This window comes from Carassius carassius, chromosome 31, assembly GCF_963082965.1.
Source record: "Carassius carassius chromosome 31, fCarCar2.1, whole genome shotgun sequence".
In the NCBI taxonomy this organism is placed as follows: domain Eukaryota; kingdom Metazoa; phylum Chordata; class Actinopteri; order Cypriniformes; family Cyprinidae; genus Carassius; species Carassius carassius.
Genome location: NC_081785.1, coordinates 15,653,716 through 15,671,081, shown reverse-complemented (window position 1 = coordinate 15,671,081; position 17,366 = coordinate 15,653,716). Strand labels below are relative to the sequence as shown.

General features: G+C 40.9%; 1 protein-coding gene across 2 annotated transcripts in view; it reads right to left on the bottom strand.

Moving 5' to 3' along the window:
* Positions 1-17,366, bottom strand: part of LOC132111641 (disintegrin and metalloproteinase domain-containing protein 12-like) — a 105,349-nt gene that overhangs the window by 46,606 nt on the left and 41,377 nt on the right. For both annotated transcript variants that reach the window (XM_059519142.1, XM_059519144.1), the window contains exons 7-12: positions 16,367-16,553; positions 13,805-13,870; positions 12,826-12,897; positions 12,391-12,560; positions 11,481-11,565; positions 6,608-6,756 (exon numbers count right to left, since the gene is read on the bottom strand). In XM_059519142.1, coding sequence (XP_059375125.1) covers positions 6,608-6,756; positions 11,481-11,565; positions 12,391-12,560; positions 12,826-12,897; positions 13,805-13,870; positions 16,367-16,553 — 729 coding nt within the window. The remainder of the gene's footprint in view (positions 1-6,607; positions 6,757-11,480; positions 11,566-12,390; positions 12,561-12,825; positions 12,898-13,804; positions 13,871-16,366; positions 16,554-17,366) is intronic.

The window sequence follows — 17,366 nt, the reverse complement described above, 5'->3', positions numbered from 1 at the left end:
TAAGCAAAGAGGTCTGATTAGCTCTTTAAATTAAAATACATTCTTAGAGCCTCTATGTTTAGTACTGCAATTTCCTCCATTCATTTTCAAACAAGTGCCTTATTTCTTCCTCAAAACTGTTGTTTGGTGCAAATTTTGGCTATTGTATTTGGGTGAAAACATTAAGCAGTGGACAATAACTTCCTGTTTATGCTTATGCTATGGTAGTTCTTTAGCCTGCTCTTTTAATTTGCAACTTTGTCTCTGTATCATTCTTTGTGTTGTCTGTTTGTCCTGTCTGTCAGTTCTTCTTAATCATTGTCATTTGCTATTTTCTTTGCAATTCTGTTGAGTTTCCAGCGCTGAATCTCTCAGACTGTTTATTATAAGTATTATTGTTTGTTCAATGCTGCAATGCTGCAGGATAGGACACTGGCTCACAGCAACTGTCAAAAAGACAAAAACAACACATGCAAGATCATGAATTTCTCATGAAAAAAAACTAAAAAACTAGGGAAGTCTGTGAATATCCCATGGGAAACAAAAAAATAGGCCAGCATTTTCCAGACTCTACAATAGTACAGAGATTCTCTGATACAAACTCATGTGCACTGCCCCTAAAACAATACAAAACAAACGCTTTGATTTACATCCCTACATAAACTTATCAGAATTAGACACCAAACTTAATCTAAACTGTGACCTCAAAATCTTTGAACAATGCTGCAATGAACAATGTGCGAGGGGCTATTTTGAAAAGTAGGGTGAAGCTTTGGCACTCCAGCATTCTTTTAAAAGCACCTTTTTTTTCCAGAAGTGTCACATCCTTTTTATGCATTCATCCATTGCACTGCTGAAGAATTTGGAGCTATGAATCTTTAAAGGAAACAGGAAAAATGATGCCAACCTCTCCTCTGTACCCACGGCTAAAGTAGACTACGAAACACCTCTCTTTGTTATGGATCACTCGGGAGGCTGAGGAGTAACAGACAGAATGGTTTATTGAACAGACACAAGCAGAGGAGCAGGTAGTATAGGGTATGTGACCAGATTGATCTGCTGGATGATGGTGAATGGGCCAATGAATCTGGGACTTAGCTTGCGGCAGGGCAGACGCAGGCGGATGTCCCGGGTGGACAGCCAGACCTTCTGACCGGGTTGGTACGTTGGGGCCTCTGATCGGCGAAGGTCGGCTGTCGTTCTATGTCTGCATAAAGCCCGCTGGAGTTGGTGGTGTGCTGCACCCCATACCCTCTCGCTCTCCCAGAACCAGTAGTCGATGGCGGGGACATCCGAGGGTTCACCTGACCAGGGGAATAGAGGTCGTTGGTAGCCAAGTACGCACTGGAATGGAGTGAGTCCGGTGGTAGGTTGACGAAGGGAGTTTTGTGCGTACTCGGCCCACCCAAGGAACTGGTTCCAGGAGTTCTGGTGGCTGTGACAGAAGGTACGGAGGAAGCGTCCAATCTCCTGAACCTTCCTCTCCATCTGCCCGTTTGACTGGGGATGGTACCCGGAGGACAGGCTGATGGCCACACCTAGGAGTGAGTGGAAAGCCTTCCATACCCGGGAGATGAACTGGGGGCCTCGGTCTGAGACGATATCCTCTGGGATGCCGAAGTACGTGAAGACATGATTAAATAACAGTTCAGCCATTTCCATGGCCGTGGGCAGACCCTTCACAGGAAGAAGACGACAGGATTTAGAAAATCTATCCACTATGGGAAGAATACAGGTATTGTTATCTGAAGGAGGAAGATCGGTTATGAAGTCCCCCCCTAGGTGTGACCACTGGCGATTGGGAATGGGCAGAGGATGAAGCTTGCCTGATGGAAGATGGCGAGGGCTTTTGGATATGGCGCAGCTTGTACATCCATTCACATACTTCCTGACATCCGAGGCCATGTTGGGCCACCAGAAGCATTCCTTCAGCAACGAGAGGGTTTCATTGACCCACGGGTGACCAGTGCCAAGCGATGTGTGAGCGGAGTGTATGAGTGGAGTGCGCCGTGTCCTGGGAATATACTGAAGTTCCGGTGGGCAACCCGGTGGGGTGTTGGTGGTAGGTTCGGTAGGAGGAAGGGTCTCAGCGGACCAGGTAATAGGAGAGACGATGACTCTTTCTGGAAGAATGGTTTTGGGATTCTCTTCGGGGGCGTAACACCTGGAGAGGGCGTCAGCCTTCACATTTTTCACCCCTGGGCGGTATGAGATGGTGAAATGGAAGTGGGTGAAGAATAACGCCCAGCAGGCTTGTCTCGGATTTAATCTTTTGGCCACTCGAAGATACTTTAAGTTCTTATGATCTGTTAGGATCAGAAAGGGGTGTTTGGCTCCCTCCAACCAATGCCTCCATTCTTCCAAGGCCAATTTGATGGCCAACAGTTCCCGGTTGCCGATATCATAGTTGACCTCTGTCGGGTTGAGTTTCCGGGAGAATAAGGGGCATTGGGTGGAGGCGACTGGGATTCCCCTGCTGCTGAGAAAGGACCGCTCCCACTCCGGTGGTCGAGGCGTCGACTTCCACGACGAAGGGTCGGTCGGGATCGGGATGGACCAGGAGTGGGGCGGTCGTAAAGGCCTCCTTAAGGATGTGGAAGGCCTCTGTGGCGGCAGGAGTCCAGGAGAGAGATTTGGGTTTGTTACGGAGGAGACTGGTGAGAGGGCTGGTGATGGTACTGAAGTTTTGTATAAACGTCTATAGAAGTTGGCAAAGCCAAGGAACCGCTGTAAATCCTTGATGGTGGTTGGAGTGGGCCAATCTCTGACGGCGTTTACCTTCCCCTCGTCCATCCGGATGCCACTGCTGCTGATGTTGTAACCAAGGAACTGCACTGAGGGCTGATGGAAAGAGCACTTTTCGGCCTTGAGATACAGTTGGTAGGCCCTCAGGCGTTGCAGGACCTTCGCAACGTGGCGTTGATGTTCTGCCAGGCTCCGGGAGTAGATGAGGATATCATCAATGTAGACTAGGACGAACTTGTGGAGGAACTCCCGGAGCACCTCGTGGATGAAGTCCTGGAATACTGAGGGGGCGTTAACAAGTCCATATGGCATCACACAGTATTCATAGTGGCCTGTAGAGGTTATGAAGGCGGTCTTCCACTCGTCCCCCTCTCGTATCCGGATGAGGTTGTAGGTGCTGCGGAGGTCCAACTTGGTGAACACAGTGGCACCACGGAGATGTTCCAAGGCAGCTGGGACAAGGGGAAGTGGGTACCTGAACTTCACTGTTATATTGTTGAGAGCCCGATAATCAATGCATGATCTTAAACCTCCGTCCTTTTTCTCCACAAAGAAGAAACTAGAAGCAGCAAGGGAGGTCGATGGACGAATATAACCCTGAGCCAGCGCCTCCTTGATGTACTCCTCTATGGCCTTTTCCTCAGGAATGGATAGGGGGTATATCCTTCCTTTAGGCACTGGTTCACCCAGCAGCAGATCGATTGCACAGTCCCACGGCCGGTGTGGAGGCAGCTTGGAGGCCCGTTTGGGGCAGAAAACATCACTGAAGGGGGCGTAGCAGTGAGGGATGGCGATGGATTGGTTTTCCACTGGGCTCTCTATTGATGTGGAACAGACTGGAAGAGGTTCAGGGGAAGGTGACCCAGAATCGAGGAGGGCGGAAACTGGAAGAGATATGTCAGCAGCAGTAAGTGTCACAACAGTGGTGAGTGGTTTCATTTGGTATCTTGAAGGGAGAATGGCCCTCACCATGGGACGAGGAGGAGGGACGGGGCATACAGCGATGGCATGCCCTGGGGCTGCACAGCAGAGGCACAGATTCTGGGCCAGCCATCTTTGTCATTCAGTCATAGTGAGACGATAGGAGTCTAATAGCATGGGTTCACTGGCTGGTTCTGGGGAGCTGACGGCCTCTGGTCGGCAGAGTGGCGTAGAGGAATACGCCTGGCCCTGGTGCTCTTCGAGGTACGACTGCATACGAGTGGCGAAGCGCATGGACAGCTGGATGAATTGTTCTAGCCCGATTGTGTCCTCATATGCAGCGAGATACAACCGCACTCGAGGTTCCAATCCCTGACGGTAGGTAGTCAGTAAAGCCTTTTCATTCCATCCACTGGAGGCCGCTAGAGTCCTAAACTGAAGGGCATATTCATTGACAGACATTTTCCCCTGTTTGAGATTATACAGCTTCTCACCAATGGAAGAGTCCCAAGCTGGTCTGCCGAAAACTTCACGGAAATGGTCGATGAAGCTGGAATAAGACTGGATAACTGGGTTATTTTGAGTCCATATTGAATCTGCCCACAGTAGTGCTTTACCTTGTAGTTGAGAAATTACAAAGGCTACCTTAGATCTCTCAGTGGGGTACAAGTGCGGTTGCATCTCCAGGACCAGTGAGCATTGTAGGAGGAAACCGCTGCATTCCTCTGCCGCACCAGAGTAGGGCGCTGGCCGGGCCATGGGACTGGCCTGAACGGAAGGTGAGGAAGTGCTGGCATCGTTGACGGAAGTGCTCGCTGGTGTTGGTGATGCAGTTGTAGCCGTGAGTGTCCTTCGGAGTGCATTAACCAGATCTTGAAAGGGGTCCGTGAGGCTCATGCTTGTGCCTGGCGGTGTTGGTCCGGTCTTCTGTTACGGATTACTCGGGAGGCTGAGGAGTAACAGACAGAATGGTTTATTGAACAGACACAAGCAGAGGAGCAGGTAGTGTAGGGTGGAGTGAGCGATGGATCCGTGCAGGCTGGGTGAAGACGTCAGAGGAGGAAGGTGAACCACACACACACACACACACTGGGGATCTGGATCTTCGGAGAATCGCTGGAGAGAGGTAAGTAGAAGAAGAGTTAGTCCTTAGAGTTAGCATACAGGTAAGACCTTGTCGCGAACGAGACCGGACATCGATTGAGTGCATGTGTGTGGTTTTTATGGTGCTGAGGTGATTGGGTGGTGATGAGGATCAGGTGGATGTGCTTAGTATTCCGGTGAGGGCGTGCGTAGTTATTGCGTGGAGGTGGAACCTGGCGTGTTTGTAACACTCTTGACTTTTGCCACCTAAAGTAGCTTTAAAAAGCCCAGAGAGGTATCTTCCCAGCATGTTGTCCTGTCATATGAACAAATAATGGGAGAATAGTGTTCTGCTGTTTATGGCCGTCATCCAGGGTTCAAGCAGCAGTCCAAAAAAAATATCCCCACTATGAGATAAGACAGCCACAGCAGAGAGATTGCAAACCAGTCACAGCTGAGAGCTGACAGATGATTACTGGTGACTGACTTTTGTGATTTGAGTGAAACTGTAAACCTTAGCCTTTCTTCAGATTGAACACAATTCTACAGTTCTGATCATAGAATATGTCAAAAGCATTAGAAGGTAAGGTAATGCGTTTCTTGCATGCATTTTAAGGCTTAAGTCCTAAAAACATAAAGAATATTGTTTATAAATAGAATTCCGAGCTACTGGCTCAATAATTCATATCTAACAAAAAAGAGAAAAATCCTCCATAATGTTATCAGCATACAGAAAAGAATGACAAAAATATAACGCAGCAATTCAACAAGGTTTATTTATCAAAGCATTGGAAGAGGAGAAAACAATGATCATAGGTAAGGCTATATCTGAGAAGTTCTGAGTATAGCTTAGCTCGAGCAGGTGGAGATGGACCTGGAGAGCTGAGCAGATGAACTGGTAAGTATCCAGCAAGAGAAGCCAGGTAAGTTGATGCACACATGTGACAGCAGGTGGAGTGCTTCAGTATCCAGGTGACTGTGAATAAGTGTGAAGGGCTGAAGGATCTGATGTGGCTGTGGCTATCGACTCTGTACTAGTGTACTAGTACTATTTTTTTTATGATTAATGTTTATTTAGCAGGGAGACTTTACATTGATAGAATGTTGCAGTAAAATATATTTTTAATATAACAATATTTTTATTTAAAATAAATGCTTTTCTTTTGAGCTTTATATATATATATATATATATATATATATATGCATAATTAGTCACAATGATTAGTCACATGGCATTTATGGCTCAAATCAACCTGGCCACAAAACTAAACAAAGATGGCAGATTCACACTTAATTCCTCTATTCCATTGACACATCTAAAGACCTCATCCCATCTTATCACCTCATCTTATCAACCTGGTGTTTACCCAAGTCTGAACCAGCTGCATGCCGAAAACCATTACCAACAAGCACATTATCACGAGAAACCAGGTGATGGCTAAATGTTTAAATCCAAAATTCTGAGTGAAGAAAGCAAGCCTTCCATCTATCAACAAATTTTTGATTTTCAATCCGAGACCAGCCTCACGTCAGTGGTGACGTATGGCTATGTAGTGAAAATTCATCACTGAGAGACGGCTAATTGACCCCTGGTTAATAAGTTGCAGGTAAACGGCTAATTATTCTCTTGTGTACATGAATGATGAGAACTTGATTTGCCTGTTCCCCATATAATAGGGCTTGGCGGAGACTAACTGAGCTGTAGATTGATGTGTCTGCCGTGCATTAATACATCAAATCCAGACAAGGTTCTCCACTAAGGACCAGGAGAGGAGGTTATCAAAGACTATTTAGATCTTGTTTTTTTTGTGAAGTGGTAAAAGCCGGTGAGTTATCAATACATTTACATAGCATACATACATACATAGCATATACTCACCCTGTAGAGGGGGTCATGATGCAGCCGCCACGATCTACGGTCATCCTACAGCCACATCCTCGCTCTGGTGTGTCATGGTTCATTCCAAAGTTATGGCCTAACTCATGTGCCAAAGTCGCAGCAGCTCCCAGAGGATTGTCTGAGTGATCCTAGGAAACAACAGGATGTCATATAGTGCCTTAAATTCCAGCTAACTTTCAAACAAAGCAGCTTTTTTTTGGTCAGTGGGGCAACTTTGCTTGAGCGACTTGAATAGATTGCAAAATCTGTGAGGGGAAATCTTTTGCACTGACACAAAATTCCAGATTGTGGATTCCTATAGAAATTACTGGATTTCACCTGTGAAAATTCGCTGAACAACAAAAAATGTGACTGCAGCTTTACACTAAAGGAGAGATTGGAACTATGTAAAGGGACAAGAATAGAACCACACAGAACACTCTAGAAACCACCTAGCAACACCCTGGCAACCACCAAGAACATCTTAGCAACTGTGTGGCAACACCATAGCAACCACTCACAACACTATTGCAATGTGAATTACTTTTTTAAAATACCACTCACAGTTTTTTTATTCTAAAATATTTTAAATTACTAATGTGCTAGAAAAACAAAGACATAAGAAATTTCAAAAGTAGCACTAATCTGTGGCCACAATGTTATATGTATACAAGTGATCTTCATTTCAGGGCTTTTTCCAAATATTGACATATACGATTATTTGCAATTAATTTGATTAATCTATCAGAGCATAATATCATTCATAGGTCTTCAACCCTGCTCCTAAGGACCCACTGTCCTGCAGAGGTCAGCTCCAAACCTAATTAAACACATCTGAGTCGGCAAATCAAGGTCTTCAGGATCACTTGAAGAGTTACAGGCCAGGTGTGCTGAAGTAGGTTGAAAATAAACTTTGCTGAACAGTGGGTCCACAGGAGCAGGGTGTAAGACTTATGATATAATTAATTGGATTAATTTTTAATCAAATAACAGCACTAATATTCAGTTGGTTCCTAATACTAAACTGAAAAAAAAACATAACATCTGATTAATCATGTATGAGACATGAATGGACCAGCAGACACTGATGTTGTGTTAAATGTCTTGAAAGGCTAGATGATCCTATGAATTTTTATCCTTTCTCTTTCAAACTCTCTCTTTTAAAATCTCTTTCAACCTTGCCATAAAACACATACAAGCACCACTGTTCTTACAGTATTCTCCTTCCCTTTTTTCTTCTTCTCTCTTCATCATCATCTATTCACTGAGAACAAAGCAGAGCTTCAGCATTATCAATTTCAGCTGAAGTGAAGAAAACCTTCCTGCTGCCTCACAAACGTGACCTGGTTACCAGCGAACCATCTCTAAAATCCCAGAAACAGATTTTTTTTGTTTGTTCTCAATTTAGCTGCCATCTTTTCACACAACTATAACCTGACTTTTTTTCCATTTCGCTGTACATCAAAATGCCATTTCCTGCCTTGATTACAGGGGGAGGAATATGACAGGCTCATCTTAGCTTTCAGAGCCAACAGGGGTGATTTTTATCTTCCTCATTTCATTTATTCAAGATCAATAGTGTGTCACTGAAGACCGTATATCTTGAGTATGAGTGACTTGCCCCACTTTAAGCGTAATTGCAGACTAATATGGTGTGGTTAAAGGGATAGTTCACCCAAAAATGAAAATTATGTCATTAATAACTCCCCCTCATGTTGTTCCAAACCCGTAAGACCTCCGTTTATTTTTTAGAACACAGTTTAAGATATTTTAGATTTAGAAGGAGAGCTCTCAGTCCCTCCATTGAAGCTGTGTGTACGGTATACTGTCCATGTCCAGAAAGGTAAGAAAAACATCATCAAAGTAGTCCATGTGACATCAGAGGGTCAGTTAGAATTTTTTGAAGCATCAAAAATACATTTTGGTCCAAAAATAGCAAAAACTACGACTTTATTCAGCATTGTCTTCTCTTCCGTGTCTGTTGTGAGAGAGAGTTCAAAACAAAGCAGTTTGTCATATCCGGTTCGCGAACTAATCATTCGATGTAACCGGATCTTTTTGAACCAGTTCACCAAATCGAACTGAATCATTTTAAACGGTTTGCGTCTCAAATACGCATTAATCCACAAATGACTTAAGCTGTTAACTTGTTTAATGTGGCTGACACTCCCTCTGAGTTAAAACAAACCAATATCCCGGAGTAATTCATTTACTCAAACAGTACACTGACTGAACTGCTGTGAAGAGAGAGATGAACACCGAGCCGAGCCAGATAATGACTGGTTCACGAGTCAAGAACCGTTTGCATTGGTTTTCGGATCACCAGTAGTTCTTTCTGACAGTTCGATTCAATAAACCAGTTGAAGAAAACGGTTCACCGGTTCTTTTGCGCTCGATGTAATGGCGTCATTGGCGATGACTGCAAGCCTTCAGTTTACCTGGGCTCATAACATTAGCACAGAATCAGTTCAGAATCAATCACCAAAAGAATCAGTTCGGTTCAGACGCTCTGTGTGTCGGTTTGCTTCACGCTGAATCACACATGCACAGTATCATCAGCTCCTCGGTTCTCGAATCGGACACGTCTGACATAAACGGTTCTTGACTTGTAAATGAGTCATTATCTGACTCGGCTCGGTGTTCATCTTCAGTTCTCTCTTCACAGCAGTTCAGTCAGTGTACTGTTTGAGTAAATGAATTACTCCGGGATATTGGTTTGTTTGACAAACGGAAGAGAAACGGAAGAGAAAAGTTGAACTGTCTTACAACAGACACGGAAGAGAAGACAATGCTGAATAAAGTCGTAGTTTTTGCTATTTTTGGACCAAAGTGTATTTTCGATGCTTCAACAAATTCTAACTGACCCTCTGATGTCACATGGACTACTTTGATGATGTTTTTCTTACCTTTCTGGACATGGACAGTATACCGTACACACAGCATCAATGGAGGGGCTAAGAGCTCTCGGACTAAATCTAAAATATCTTAAACTGTGTTCCAAAAATAAACGGAGGTCTTACGGGTTTGGAACAACATGAGGGTAAGTAATTAATGACATAATTTTGCAAATTGGGCGAACTAACCCTTTAATGCCATGGGAAATCCAGACTTAACTATTCCAAGAAACCACTACTAAGCTATTACACTGAAAGCTTGGTGCCTGTATTGGTAACAGATATATTTAAGTACGCTTGGGTTTCTGTCAGGTTTTTTTCCGGATTTTACATGGTTTTACAAATCTCCTATCAAAGACATTCCAACTTTTGGAATCCTAAAATCATGAATTTTGAATCATGAATCACCAAATTTGTTTGCACAAAAGTCAGACTGTTAGATTCAAATCTTCTTAAACAATTTGTGAGTCAATGCAGAGGATTGCTTTTCAAGCTGATCAGCTGATCATGCTATGGGAATTTAGCAGAACATTCATGCTGCTGTTTTCCAAACAATGAAGTAAATGGTGTCAAAAATGACAAAGTACTGTAGAAAAGGTCCATTTGTGCAACATATGCACCAATTTTATGGTGCTTTATCTGTCATTCTTGGAGTTTTACAGTCCCTGGTGACCTTTCATTTTTATTGTATAGAAAAGAACAACATGATCATCCTTTTAACAGACTGAAATAAATAATCATGCGCATTTGAAAATAAAAGAGGGTGAGTAATTGATGACAGAATTTTCATTTTGGGTGAACTATCCATTTAAGAAGTTAATGGAAATAATTTTTCATACAGCACCACAATAGTTGGTAACTCAGACCTCTGGCTAATAACTTCATCTCTGTGAGGTCCTGTTTAAGAGGCACAGTTTGTTACAGTGGCATGGATGATTGATCTAGACTAATAAAAATGTAAATGTGTTTTATTTAGCCATACAGCAGCAAAGCAGTGATAGATGGTCGAATAAGTATTTAAAATTTATAAGGTAAATGCCGAAAATATTTCTTATTCGTTTAACATAATCATATTTCTCTCTCTTCCTTTTTCTATTTATTAAATAAATTTTTCATTCCAAAAGTGTCCTCAGATTTCAGGTTTCTAGTACTGTATATGTGTTTTCCTGAAAATGATCAAACACTAAATCAAATTTATAAGGGCAGTGATTTGTGTTTATCATATCGCTGTAATTTTAACTGTACAACACTGGCTTTTCAAGAGAAAACACACACCTAAAGAACAGCAGCAGGTTAAAGGAGTGCAGGGCCTTTTCATGAAATCATGAATAAACCAAGAAACCCATGATAAAAAAGGCAGAGGGATTTAGTAGTCTTTCTTTGAATGCTTCCTCTATCTATCAGGCAGCCCATCCTGTGAGGCAAAAGCCATGAAAAAGTGACTGAAGCTAAAATGACTTAAGCTAAAAAAAAAAAAAAAAAGAGCACAGTGGTGAGAGCAGTATTACTGATGACTGGTGGGCACAGAACAAACAACCAAGATTCATTGTCTATTGATCGGTTGGAAATTTTGGAATTAAAAACAAACACAAATCTGTACTGGATGGGACACAACCTATTCACCCAAACATGAAAACGTCATAATTTATTTGCCCTCATGATGTTCCAAACCCATATGATTATGGTCTTTCTGGACCATAAATAAGCTGCAGGCTCATTACAATGAATATAACTGAGGTTTTCTAGCCTCAAAAGACCTTTTGCATTTTTTAAGCTTAAGTCCCTATGGGAAAACAATATGTACCAGTTTTGGAATAACATGAGGATGATTAATAATGAGATAATTATCATAGAAAATGAGCTATCCCTTTAAATTTCAATGCTTTTTAAATCATAAAAGTCTAAATCTGGATGGTTGTGCAGCTCAGTGTGAATGTGCTAATTATATGACACAGAGTGCGTGATGATTTATTTCTCACCACAACAATGCCTCCTGACTGCTCAGCGGTACACATACTCATGATGGGAGCCATGCCTATTGTAGTGCCCTGGAAGTGCACCCCACTGCCATAAAAGAATAAAAGTGAGGTTAAATATACGGTAAAAAACTTGCACAGCCAAGTAATAGGACTAAGATTAATACATGTTCAGAATAACAATCTACCATGCTACAGCACCTGGTGAATTAATCATGCTACCTAGAGGTCTTGTATCAATAATGCAGCATAATATATAAAAAGTTTATTGTTACATAATCGATTCATTTTTTTTAAAAATCATAGGCAACATTCAGTATACTATAGCATTCAAAAGTATAGGATGAGTAGTATTTTTTTTTATGTTTTTGAAAGAAATCTCATATGCTCACCGGCTGCATTTACATGATAAAAAATACAGTAATGTTGTGAAATAGTCTTAGTATTATTTATGTTAAAAATGGTTGTGGAAACAAAATTTATCTTTTTTTCAAGACTCTTTGATGAATGGAAAGTTCAAAAGAAGATTATTTATTTGAAACAAATCTTTCAAATAATATGTACAGCACAGAATATGTGTCAGTATTCAGTTCCTTCAATTATTTTTAATGTAAACGTGCTAGACTGACACGTTTGACCATTGCACTCATGTCTGCATCTTCTGCAACATCTCGCATAGCTCAAATTGAAAGGTCAACTTTTAAAACATGTCTTTAGGCCTTTAGATCCACTGCCCTGCATCTAGTGTTTTAACTGCAAAAACTAATTCTGTGTGAATGGCCCCCAAGATGTGCATATTCCCGAGTTAGCATTAGTTAATTCTGTGCTGTTATAGTACAGTTTGTTAAAGAATCTGACACAGGTGCCAAAGTGTGTACATGCGATAATTTGTGCTATATGGGTGTGTTTGAACCTAATAAGCTGGGCGTTATCATGTGGCTGCTGCGGCAGCAGTTTAAGTTTTCTCCAGTCCAAAAACTCATGCAGGGTTGTGAAGGGGTCTTGGGTAACTGCACACTTATCGACATCACTCCACACCTCCAGTCCAACTAGAGCTACACGAATGTTCAGCATTCTGTAAAACTTAATATCAGACACACAATATCAAACCCCTCCAAACTATTTCTTAATAAACTTAACCTCATACAGTACATCTATTGACACAGCAGTACATCCATCCCTCTATATGTCTGTCTGAACATCAGTCAATTTAACCTTACCTAAAAATACTAAGCTTTCTAGTCCTTTACCTCAGCAGTCCTACATTCATCTCTGACTATCAGGCCTCTATTTTAGACTTATAATCAAGTATCCCCATTCATTCAGGTAAAAGAATGACATTTAATACCTTGTCCACGTAATTTGCAATCTCTGCTAGCCTTTGCTTAACCTTCTCCACATCTTTTCCTTGTTTCTGGAACTGTACAGGGAAAGAAAAGACACAAGTGAGATGAAAGATATACTCCAACAAGTATAGGACCAGAGTCTAGATGGATTTTTAAACAATGCCAGACCCTCTGAGTGGCTGTCATATATAGGGGTGTTATATTGTCTGACGGCACATTCTTAAGAGCATTTGAAAGTGACCATTAAAACAGGGTAGAGGCTCTGAACTAGAGCAACCAAAGTAAAAAATAAAAAAAAGAAGAAAAGAAAAATGCAATTTGGAGACAAGTGTGACAGTCAGACACTTTTGGTCCAGCATCACTTCCACTGTATGTTGAAGATGCAAAAATTAATACAAGTAAAAAAATGGATAAGCCTTTTTAGTCAAATAGTGTTGCATGAAAATTTAATTAACAGGAATGAAAACCATCACAATATCTCTGTCTCTCTCTCTCTCTCTCCCTCTCTCACACACATACATACACTTTAATATACAGACAGTTGTGCTGATAACATGATTTAGATATGCTTTCTTGTTGCCCAGTTTCCTTTTCCCACATCTAATGTTCACTTTATACACAACACTTCCTGTTTCCTGTCTGATCATTTGGGATCATTGCTCTAATTCCAGTCAGGGCCCACCCTCTATGACTTGCTTTTGGTTTGGCCTACTGGTGAAACAAAGAACCAAAACTGTACCATAACCAGAACATTGCACAGTACTCAACCAAATACAACTGGTTACAGCACATTTCCCTTCCTTCTTCTTTCTTTATGAATCTGATGCTAAAGTACTTAGAGTACACGGTGCAAACCAGTTTGGTGGAGCATGTAAGATATCAAGATTCTATGATATCTGACTGACACTTTACTAAAATACTTTTTAACTTGTCTTGCACCAAAATCTCTGTCAATCTTTTTGTGTTTGTTTGTTGTCGTACCTCCCTGTTGTCTGCTACAATGATGAGCTCCACATATTTGGTGGTCTTCTGAACATCCCGTTTATGCTGCCAAACAGAAAAGAACAGGTCAGCGATCTATGTGTACATTTACCAGAGGTTCCACCAGAACATAGTGATAGGGATTTTGAATCATCTCAGTGACTTTGACCTCTCAGATCTTTTGAATCTGTTCACCAAATAACATATTTACAAATTGATTCACTAACTATTTCAGTGAGACTTTGTGCAGGTTATTTGTTAGTTCTGGTTGTTGATTCAGATCATCTGGGGTCCTCTGAGGGGTCAGCATCATCACTTTTTTTTTAAAAAATTTTGTTCAGTTAAATGATTAATTTAATTACACTGATTTGTTAATGAACAAAACACCACAACCACCAAAAAATAGCTGATGCCTGAACCAACAAGTAAGCCCTCTGAACTGTCTATTTAACCTCCTTGTAACACCTTCAGTTCTTTATAACATCGACTAGCAGTTCGGTAGTCACCAGGCTGACAATATCAGGAGTCTTCATCTCCTTTAGATTTATTTCCATCAAATGGAAGATGAAATTATCTATAATCTTTAGATGTGTCTGAAAATATCAGTGCCAGCATTGATACAGATCTGTAATCACTTTTATTATATAGATACCATCAGTTTGCCATTATGTTGAGTTATAACAGCAATACAATGGGATCTTATTTAGACAGCTATGTTGTGATAAGAAGATCTTCAATGACAAGACTGCTATGTTGGGATCATCTGTTAACCTTTGACGTTTTGCCAAGCTCTCTAATCTTGTTTTAGCATGCATGGGAAGTAAGGGCAGCCACAATCCCCTCGTCTGCAGTAACAAAGACATCACATGCTGAATGATGCATGTTAATTTTAATTCAAGACAAAAAAATACAACCCAAATTCCGGAAAAGTTGGGACGTTTTTTAAATGTTAATAAAATGAAAACTAAAGGAATTTCAAATCACATGAGCCAATATTTTATTCACAATAGAACATAGATAACGTAGCAAATGTTTAAACTGAGAAATTGTACACTTTTATCCACTTAATTAGCTCATTTAAAATTTAATGCCTGCTACAGGTCTCAAAAAAGTTGGCACGGGGGCAACAAATGGCTAAAAAAGCAAGCAGTTTTGAAAAGATTCAGCTGGGAGAACATCTAGTGATTAATTAAGTTAATTTATATCAGGTCTGTAACATGATTAGCTATAAAAGCTTTGTCTTAGAGAAGCAGAGTCTCACAGAAGTAAAGATGGGCAGAAGCTCTCCAATCTGTGAAAGACTGCGTAAAAAAATTGTGGAAAACTTTAAAAACAATGTTCCTCAACGTCAAATTGCAAAGGCTTTGCAAATCTCATCATCTACAGTGCATAACATCATCAAAAGATTCAGAGAAACTGGAGAAATCTCTGTGCGTAAGGGACAAGGCCGGAGACCTTTATTGGATGCCCGTGGTCTTCGGGCTCTCAGACGACACTGCATCACTCATCGGCATGATTGTGTCAATGACATTACTAAATGGGCCCAGGAATACTTTCAGAAACCACTGTCGGTAAACACAATCCGCCGTGCCATCAGCAGATGCCAACTAAAGCTCTATCATGCAAAAAGGAAGCCATATGTGAACATGGTCCAGAAGCGCCGTCGTGTCCTGTGGGCCAAGGCTCATTTAAAATTGACTATTTCAAAGTGGAATAGTGTTTTATGGTCAGACGAGTCCAAATTTGACATTCTTGTTGGAAATCACGGACGCCGTGTCCTCCGGGCTAAAGAGGAGGGAGACCTTCCAGCATGTTATCAGCGTTCAGTTCAAAAGCCAGCATCTCTGATGGTATGGGGGTGCATAAGTGCATACGGTATGGGCAGCTTGCATGTTTTGGAAGGCTCTGTGAATGCTGAAAGGTATATAAAGGTTTTAGAGCAACATATGCTTCCCTCCAAACAACGTTTATTTCAGGGAAGGCCTTGTTTATTTCAGCAGGACAATGCAAAACCACATACTGCAGCTATAACAACAGCATGGCTTCGTCGTAGAAGAGTCCGGGTGCTAACCTGGCCTGCCTGCAGTCCAGATCTTTCACCTATAGAGAACATTTGGCGCATTATTAAACGAAAAATACGTCAAAGACGACCACGAACTCTTCAGCAGCTGGAAATCTATATAAGGCAAGAATGGGACCAAATTCCAACAGCAAAACTCCAGCAACTCATAGCCTCAATGCCCAGACGTCTTCAAACTGTTTTGAAAAGAAAAGGAGATGCTACACCATGGTAAACATGTCCCGTCCCAACTATTTTGAGACCTGTAGCAGAAATCAAAATTGAAATGAGCTCATTTTGTGCATAAAATTGTAAACTTTCTCAGTTTAAACATTTGCTATGTTATCTATGTTCTATTGTGAATAAAATATTGGCTCATGTGATTTGAAAGTCTTTTAGTTTTCATTTTATTAAAATTTAAAAAACGTCCCAACTTTTCCGGAATTCGGGTTGTATATACTCATCCAAGCTGCTACATTGTTGCTGACAGACCACATTCATACCCTTGTGCTGAATGATTGTGGCAGTCCTCCAGCACTCATATAGCTGACAGTCGATATGTTGTGTCCGTGTCCACAGGTCCCGGAGAGGAAGTGTAGGTGATGTCCTTCATAAATCGCATGGGTGTCATTTGCTGGCTCAAAAGCTGGCTCCACCATCAGTGTTTTATTTTCAAGTAAGATAAACCCTCTGTGGATTGAATTCAGATTTAAACTATTTTAAAAAGTGTTTTTTTTTTCTCGACTGAAGCAAACAGACAAACACATATTGTTAAGTTTAAGGCAAGTTCTTTTGTGGAATAACTGCTAAGAAAAACATCACTATTACTATCTCTCAGACTTAGCAGTGAAGTGTTAAAGTTTGGTGCGTAACCTGTCTCCACATTTGTGATAGTGATAGGAATTATATCTCAAATTGTGTGGCTTGCAGAGAAGGGCTTTTTAAAATGATAAGTGCCTGGATTCATGAAACAAAACTGAATTTAATTTTCCATTTCTTCTTATTTTCTGAATTAATAATAAAGTTAAGAATATTTTGTTTTGCCACAACATTTCTTAATGTTCTTATCTTTTTTCTTAAATTGTTCTAAAAAAAAAAAAAACTTTTCTAGATAGTTTTTAGTGCATTCACTCTAGCACACTAAGAGAGGACAAAAAAAAAAAGACATAGCGCAAAAGAATGCATCGGACCAGTACATCTTTAGATATAGAGATAATTCTAATTTAATTATAGTTTTATCAGTACAATATCATTGTAAAATTAAAGGCAGATGACCCTCCACCATCTAATAAACTCTATAGTCAATAAATCCAGTTCTGATAAATCCATTTGTTTGTCTTTATCCCATTGGAAAATGGATGGATATAGATTTTTCTGCAGAATGACACTGGACTGTATAAAATGTAATTTCTTCACCTACTGTAGTTCCATGACTAATAACCCATTACTCACCAGAGAGCGAAATGACTGCATTTTCAAATGTTTACATTTGTGACAAAACTG